General features: G+C 40.1%; 1 protein-coding gene across 1 annotated transcript; it reads left to right on the forward strand.

Annotated features, from left to right (window-relative positions):
• Positions 1-422: 422 nt before the first annotated feature.
• Positions 423-8,851, forward strand: LOC139396875 (zinc finger protein ZFP2-like). Its single transcript, XM_071143801.1, has 2 exons — positions 423-720; positions 7,701-8,851. The coding sequence occupies exons 1-2, from the start codon at positions 423-425 to the stop codon at positions 8,849-8,851; spliced, it is 1,449 nt and encodes a 482-aa protein (XP_070999902.1).
• The last annotated feature ends 428 nt before the right edge of the window (positions 8,852-9,279 follow it).

Here is a 9,279-nt window from a genome sequence, read left to right on the forward strand (position 1 = left end):
TTCATTACTCAAGGCTTTGAGCGACACAGAATTTAGAACAGCCACATTTTTAAAGATGACCTCCCACACGGTAGCAGCGTAGCCTTCATGTCTTCTACGAAACCACGGGCCTTGATCGAGAGCATCAAGTCCATGCTGCATTGTGGGTAAACGGTGACTGGCTGACTGATTTATAAATAATAATGAGTAGTTATTTATGGCGCAAGGTGATTTGTAAATTAGTCAGTCAGCAGCCACCGGCTGCAATGTCGAACGAGCCCAAATGAATCAATACCAAACCAATCAGGTGTTCGACGAAATGATTCTTCAGACGTCATTGATCACGTGCTGCTGATAAAGGGACTCTGCTTTGAATTATACCGCTTAGCGACTTCAGTACATGCCTCATAGCTCCAGTCACAAACTTAACCCCGTTCCTGATGATGAAGAAGAGGTGGTCTGCCTGCTGGATGGAGAAAGACGCTCTCGTGGAAGAGGAGGTTGTTACAATACAAAAACAAGTAGAGGTTGAGGCTGTTATCGTGAAAGAAGAAGAGAAAGAGGTCTCAGTTAAAGAAGAGGAAGACTCGTTCAGAGTCAAAGTGAAAGAAGTGGAGGGGGAGGTGACTGTGTCATCGAAAAATGTAGAAGAGGAGGAAACTGGATATCTGGGCCCGGTTTCCCAAGCGCATCTTAAGGCGTCCGATGGTTCTAACGATGAACGGGCCCTGATTAACACTAGTAAGTACTGTCTTAAAAACAGAAGCACAAACTCTGCGGTTGTTGAACTGATGTGTGGTGTTAAAGGGGAAATTTGCAATATGCTACATCCATAGGCATATAACACATGCCTTATGAGCTTAGTTCAACTGTTTACCACATCAGAACCCCAAATAAGCTTTTTTTGCTCCAATGTTTAGAAACAATGTAAACCAACACTGTATAGCCTCAACATGGTTGAAACTATAATGTTGATATCATGGATGGTCAGTCCTTGCATCCATAGGTCTGTCTATGAATTTGAGAGTAGTTACATTTCTCCAGCCCCATCCTTCATCTTATTACCAAAATAGTGGTGTAATTACAGCTTTGTTATTGGTTGAACTGCAGATTGTTTGATTGTTGTGTGTCTTTTTTAAAGGGGCCACCTAGTTTTTAAACAAACAAAATGGCTGCCCAGAGACCTGAGCTGTGTTAGAATACTCATACTAACTGTACTATTTGATGTTAATGGAGTATATAGTGTGCTTATTGGTCATAGTATGATGTAGTTAGTATGCCAAAAGTTCCCGGATGTCGTACTAAATTCACCAAAATATGAAATATACACGCAGTACTTTACGGCCCATAATGCAATTCTTCGGGAAATGGGCGTGACTTCACATCAATTTCAGATTTGAAGAAAATGGAGGAAAATATTCAGCCGAAGTCCAAAGAGAGCGGATACAAATGAACTGCTTTAAAAACCTGTTGGGACTAGGGGGCAGTATTTTCATTTTTGGAAAAATAATGTTCCCAAATGAAACAGGATATTTTGTCAGGACCAGATGCTAGAATATGCATATAATTGACAGCTTAGGATAGAACACACTTTAAAGTTTCCAAAACTGTAAAAAATATTGTCTAACAGAACTGATGTTACAGGCGAAAGCCTGAGAAAAATCCAATCCGGAAGTGACTCATCTTTTGAAAGCCCTGCGTTCCGATGTGTCCCTATTGAGCTGTGAATGCCCTATCAACCAGATTACGCTTTCTACGTATTCCCCAAGGTGTCTACAGCATTGTGACATAGTTTTACGCATTTATGTTGAAAAATACCCGTAGGTGGCTTCATTGCGCAAGTGGTCACCTGACGCTCCCTGAGAAATTCTTCCATAAAATACAGAGGTAGCCATTATTCCAATCGCTTCTACTGAGAAACCAATTGTCCCGGTTGATATATTATCGAATAGATATTTGAAAAACACTGAGGATTGATTATAAACGATGTTTGCCATGTTTCTGTCGATTATTATGGAGCTAATTTGGAATATTTTTCGGCGTTGTCATGACTGCAATTTCCGGTCGATTTCTCAGCCAAACGTGAAGAACAAACGGAGCTATTTCGCCTACAAAAATAATCCTTTGGGAAAAAATGAACTTTGGCTATCTACCTGGGAGTCTCGTGAGTGAAAACATCCGAAGTTCGTCAAAGGTAAACGATTTAATTTGATTGCTTTCCTGATTTCCGTGACAAGGTTGCCTGCTGCTAGCAAGGCATAATGCTATGCTAGGCTATCGATAAACTTACACAAAGGCTTGTCTAGCTTTGGCTGTAAAGCATATTTTGAAAATCTGAGATGACAGGGTGATAAACAAAAGGCTAAGCTGTGTTCCAATATATGAATAGGAAGATTTATGTCTGTTGCGTTATGCTAATTAGTGTCAGATGATAACGTCCCGTTCACGGGATGGGGTGTCACTAGAGGTTAAATAATTATGACAAATGTTGAGCAATGTAATAAAGTAATGACTTTTCAAATAAGTTACGTTACACGTTATGTTAGCTACACTATCCTTACAAAACGCATAGCATATCTTTACAGCAGTATGTATCGGTATGTTAACTAGCTACCTAACGTCAGTTGGCTACTTATACATCAAACTTGCCAGTATAGTAACTATATTCTAACTAACTATCCAATGTTTATTGAATTGATTAGAGAGCAGAATAACTGATGGATTTAATAAAGCTCAATACCTGTTGAATATGAGTAAAATGGTAAGAGTGAGGTTTTCTCTGATTTGTGTCTAGCAAGCTGTCCAACGTTAGCCAGTTAGCTTGGGTGCTTTACTGTCATTGCGAGGTCAGAACGCTTGGATCAACCCTACTCCTCAGCCATATAGTATTAGTTTACAAACAGTGGTGTTATACGAGCTTATGTTTTGGTTTCTGGTGGGGTAATACGGCTGAAACATTTGAGGCATTTATAAGTTATATTCGTCAAGAATCAATGGTTATATAGTAAATGGGTCTTTCTATAACTGCCAGTGTAGATTTCCTGTAGGGGTCAAATTGTTAGAGCTGTTGAGAAGTCATTAGCTGTGTTAGAATACTCATACTAACCGTACTATTTGTGATGTTAATTGAGTATATAGTATGCTTATTGGTCATAGTGTGATATAGTTAGTATGCCAAAAGTTCCCGGATGTCGTACTGGTTATATAGTAAATGGGTCTTTCTATAACTGCCAGTGTGGATTTCCTGTGCGGGTCAAATTGTTAGAGCTGTTGATAAGTCATTGTATAATATTCCAGCAATTATTTTCATGCCATTACATTAAAGGTGAAATATTCTCTTTTAGCAAGGTGTTGCTTAAATAATGTTAGCTGCTAATCGCTAGTTAGCGGGCTAGCTAGCTTGCTAAATGTATTAAGAGTCAGAGCAAACATAGCTAGCTAATACTGCCTGGTACCAGTGCTGGTGTAGGCCTAGATAAGCATGTTTGTGAAGCGGTATCTTATCAGAGAGGAGTAAGCGAAGTATGAAAATGTTGGTTAGCTAGCAGGCTACATGAAGTAAGAAAACAACATGTAATGTAACATCTAATTAGGCTCAACTGGAAACAATGACCAACACTTTGATTCCTACCATGTCTTCTTCTCTGAGGTTTATTGTCAGACTACACTCATCAGGTGCATTGCTGCCACCTACTGTACGGGGTTGTAAAAAATAACCAAAACGCAAAAAAAATGGGATTAACAGATCATACTAATTACGTAAAATAAAAAATAAACACTTACCAAGTTCACTCCATTACCCCGAATTTCAAACAAAAATGGTACTATTCAGATCCCTACACAGTTTCATGAACCTGGGAGGGGGGGAACTTCTTCATTCAGTTCTCCCTGTAACATTTTGTCTGAAGTCCTGGAGATCCAGAAATCTATTTGCTGCCTTCACAATGATGTCTGGCTTCTTAGATGTCTTATTAGTTTATTATTAATGCAATTTATCACTGCGGCAGTGAGGGCAATGCAAACGCAATTTTGGAAACTGCTAGTTTTGGACGAAGGTTACTAATAATTTATTAATGCATTTTATCACTTGCTCTATAAACACAACAAAGTGTGTTCTCTTTCACTATTTGTCTGTTGGGATCCTTCTCCTGCATGGCTTCACTGCAGACTGTGGGACATACCTTCTACCTTCTCCTCTCTACTCCTAAGGCTATTTTCACTGCCTCCACGTAGGACACCTGCTGGATGGACCTGATCATCCTAGCTACTACGACCTCCTTCATCCGTACAGGGCACTCCGGGAACTCGGGAACGTGATTCCCATCACAATTACAACATGCTTCATCTGACTATGACTTATTCATTACTTCGACAAGCACTTGCCACATGTCCAACCTTTTTTACAATTGTAACACTGCAGCGGCTTCTGTATATCTCACTTACCCAGGTTTTACAACAGATGGGAGAACCACTTCACCAAACCACAGTAAAACCTTCCGGCTATCATTAATTTGAATCCACCTACCTGAAATGTTTAACCTAAACCACACAAAGCTTTCTCCTTTTGCGCTGTTGACACACAATCGGCATCATACCACTCCTGGTCACTCGAACCGATTCCACTTCACCATCTTTGAGACAATTAACAGGTCACCCTCAAAAACATCCTTGCTGATGATTCCCACTCCGACCCTAAACTGCTGTTCATTACCAACTTTAGCCCTTTTCACTCCACTGTTCTTCACCATCGTCCACTCAGTCTCACCAACTGTACTCACGCCAAGATAATCCCTCAATGCTTCCTCCATTGCTCCTCCAGTCCTCCCCCGGACTCCCTCGCTCTGTGCTGTGAAAGATGTGAGAGTTTGTGATCTCAAAGTAGCACCTATATTGTTTTCATTCCAGCACATCTGTTTCACCAACTTGTTAACCCTTTTTGCATGCTTGGAGTACACGTCCTGGTAATCCGTCTGGCCCTGCGGCCTTGTGAATGTTAACCTGTTTAAAGGTCTTACTCACATCGGCTGCGGAGAGCGTGATCACAAAGTCGTCCGAAATAGCTGATGCTCTCATGCATGTTTCAGTGTTACTTACCTCGACGTGAGCACATAAGTTATTTAGCTCGTCTTGTAGGCTTGTGTCACTGGGCAGCTATCGGCTGTGCTTCCCTTTGGAGTCTGATGTGGCAAGCCTGCCACATCCGATGAGGGTTGGAGCCCATGTTCAAGGGGTATAGCAATCTCCCCAGGGTAGCAGTAATACTTTGAGATTTGTCCACAAAGGGATACCCCTCCCATAGGTGGCTCATTATTGGGATTTATTGCTGATTCCTACCTGTAGCTCACTATGAAGTGTCTATTGATACAGGTAAAGGGCCCTGTTGGAGATTTCTGGTTGGTAGCTGAGTCGAGGGAACAAGCAGAGTTGGACACGGCCATGTTATTATCCCACACAGTCTCTGTGGTTTGTATGAACCCCGTTCCTGGGAATTAGATTTGATTAGAAATCGTCCAATTCTGTTTCCACAGAAGGGGTCCGTTTGTCCCATTTCCAGCTAGGTTAAGAGGCGCTTTGTCATTTCCAGAGACAGTTTATTTTGGTACTGTCCATATGTAGCTTGTTTTTGGTCACAGAATGGCTGAATAAGTGCAACATTTTACCTCAGAGCTAACTGTGCAGAGCACAGCGCATGTCAAATGACTGGAGCTTCCCTCCAGGCCTGAGGGCACACGCTCTCTAGTAGGCTTAAATTAAAGATACGGAAAATAGGAGTGGCAATATCGTCCGCTATTATCCTCAGTAATTTTCCATCTAGATTGTCAGACCCCGGTTACTTGTCATTGTTGATAGACAACAATTATTTTATTCACCACTTCCACACTGACTTTACGGAATTCTAAATTACAATGCTTGTCTTTCATAATTTGGTCAGATTTTCTTGGAAATGTAGTGTGAGTGTTTGTTGCTGGTATGACATGCCTACGTTTGCTAATCTTGCCAATGAAAAAAATTATATTAGTACTGGGCTTTGTGATGAATGAGCCATCTGATTCAGTTAATTTCTTCCCCAAAATTGTATGTAAGGTTCTCAAAAGCTTTTTACTATCATTCTTTATTACATTTATCTTTGTTTCATTGTGTTTTTCTTCTTTTTATTCAGTTTAGTCACATGACTTCTCAATGCAGGACGTTTGCCAATCGGTTGTACAGTCAGACTTATTTGCCATTCCTTTTGCCTCATCCTTCTCAACCATACCATTTTTCAATTCCTCGTCATTCCACTGGGAGTTTACAGCTTTTACAGTCAGTTTCTTAATGGGTGCATGCTTATTAGTAACTGGAATAAGCAATTTCATAAATGCGTGCAGCTTCTGGTTGCTCCTCATTACACACCACAGAGCAGCAAATATTCTTTACGTCATCAACATAGGAATCACCTGTTTTTATTAAATAGAGACACACAAATGACTTGAGGGAACCAGAGATCAAGATACCCTAACCATAGGAAAAAACTCTTCCTCCCGCTGCTGCTGGCCTTCGTAAATTCTGACGTTATGCTCCTGAAGTTTCCAGTAATAGACTAAAACAGCAGTCGCCAACGTTTTCCATTTGGAGTGCAAATTTATCTGACCATTTCTACTGATCTGGTGCCAGTTATGATTTTCATATTCACATTTTACTGGAACAGTTTTAATTTAATTTATAATCGTATCTCAAAATCATTGTCTGCGATTAATCTACATTCTATATAAATCGAAATGAAAATTATACAGTCTAAATAACTTATTGCCATTGCCAACTATGTAAAAATTGCCTACATAAAGCCAACAAATAAAAACATCTAGAAAATATCCAGATAAAAATAAATCACATTGGCTGTGCATGGCCTGTCTACATAGAACTTTAAACAGTGTATCAACTATCACCTAGGTCTGTCCAAAACGTGATGGCAACATTGTATAAAATATTCTGGGCTCTCAGTTTCCCGCACCAGAGAATTTGGGACAGACACAGTTGTCGGCTATTTGTGAAAGGGATAAGAAGTAATCAGGTATTGTATGACATTTCCACTGGATCAGAGCATTACATTTTTCCCTTTCATGTCGATTGGTTATCAAGTGTGAGAGCTGGAAATATTTTACTCTAATCAATAGTTCCTCAAAGTATTTGTAAGACTTTGTTTACTTGCTGTTTGAGGTGAAGAATTACTTTGAGAAGCTCCACAAATCATTAGTGGTGGTGCGTAAATACTATCAGACATCCCCAAATAGGTGCATCGCTCTCTGCATCACTCTCTGCCCTCTGTTTGCTAAAACGCAATTTGGTTGCAGAAACTCCTCCATGCTAATGCGGAAACCGCTAGTTATCCCAATACCTTAGACCTACTGTAGGACCCATAACTTCACCTAACAACAACATAGACCTACAGAAAGGTGCCTATATTGGAGACCAAAAGTTGTCTGGCCCACTGCTTAGAATTTCAACAACTTTAAAAACGTATTTCTTGCATACAATCATCGATGTTACTACTAATGGGAAAACAAGACAAAATATAACCATTGCTGTTCACTTGACTGTCTTAAGACAAATGTCAAATAATTAACATTCATTACAGACATTGTTTGTACAACATAATGGCTACACTGTTGGCATCACCTTTTTACAGTGTATTTTTGCTGTTGTGGGCCTTAAACCACCTGTCCGACTTTTTGTTCACACAGGAGAGAGACGTTTCTGTCGTGGATCCTCTGGGGGTTCTGAACAACCTCATGATGCTGAAGAGGCAGAGAAGAGACTCTCCACCTCAAAACACTTCAAGAAACACCAGAAGAGACCCACAGGGAAGAAATCTCATTGCTGCTCTGACTGTGGGAAAGGTTGCAAATCTTCATCAGAACTTAAAATACACCAGAGAAAACACACAGGAGAGAAACCTTACAGCTGTGGTCAATGTGGGAGGAGTTTTTCTGCATCTAGCTATCTGACAGTACACCAGAGAACACACACAGGAGAGAAACCTTTTAGCTGTGATCAATGTGGGATGAGTTTTACTGCATCAAGCAATCTGATAAGACACCAGAGAACACACACAGGAGAGAAATGTTTTAACTGTGATCAATGTGGGAGGAGTTTTACTACATCTAGCGGTCTGACGGTACACCAGAGAACACACACAGGAGTGAAACCTTATAGCTGTGGTCAATGTGTGAGGAGTTTTACTACATCTAGCGGTCTGACAGTACACCAGAGAAAACACACAGGAGAGAAACCTTATAGCTGTGATCAATGTGGGAGGAGTTTTCCTACATCTAGCATTCTGACAGTACACCAGAGAAAACACACAGGAGAGAAACCTTATAGCTGTGATCAATGTGGGCAGAGTTTTACAACATCTAGCGGTCTGACAGTACACCAGAGAACACACACGGGAGAGAAACCGTATAGCTGTGTTCAATGTGGGAGGAGTTTTACTACATCTAGTGGTCTTACAGTACACCAGAGAAAACACACAGGAGAGAAACCTTATAGCTGTGATCAATGTGGGCGGAGTTTTACTAGATCTAGCAGTCTGACAGTACACCAGAGAACACACACAGGAGAGAAACCTTATAGCTGTGTTCAATGTGGGAGGAGTTTTAGTAAATCTAGCGGTCTTACAGTACACCAGAGAAAACACACAGGAGAGAAACCTTATAGCTGTGATCAATGTGGGCAGAGTTTTACTAGATCTAGCGGTCTGACAGTACACCAGAGAAAACACACAGGAGAGAAACCTTTTAGCTGTGATCAATGTGACAAGAGATACTCTGATAAAAGACCTCTGATCAAACATAAGAAAATACATGAAGAAGTTGTTTCAGGAAATCAATGAAATAATGTTACAATGTAGAATGTTTTAACTTTGTAGTAGGAGTATTTTAATGATGTCACAATGTGGAATGTTTTAACATTGTAGTAGGAGTATTTTAGTGATGTCACAATGTAGAATGTTTTAACTTTGTAGTAGGAGTATTTTAATGATGTCACAATGTGGAATGTTTTAACATTGTAGTAGGAGTATTTTAGTGATGTCACAATGTAGAATGTTTTAACATTGTAGTAGGAGTATTTTAATGATGTCACAATGTAGAATGTTTTAACATTGTAGTAGGAGTATTTTAATGATGTTCTACCTTATCGTTTGCCCTGTTCAATTGATTGCAGCATGACATGGATATTAACCTCAGGGGAAAATCCAGGCTCTGAATTGAAATATTATTTAACAAAGTGAGTAACAAAAAAGAGCTGTGTTACACTTAC

The sequence above is a fragment of the Oncorhynchus clarkii genome, unplaced genomic scaffold (assembly GCF_045791955.1).
Source record: "Oncorhynchus clarkii lewisi isolate Uvic-CL-2024 unplaced genomic scaffold, UVic_Ocla_1.0 unplaced_contig_414_pilon_pilon, whole genome shotgun sequence".
Classification (NCBI taxonomy): Eukaryota; Metazoa; Chordata; class Actinopteri; order Salmoniformes; family Salmonidae; genus Oncorhynchus; species Oncorhynchus clarkii.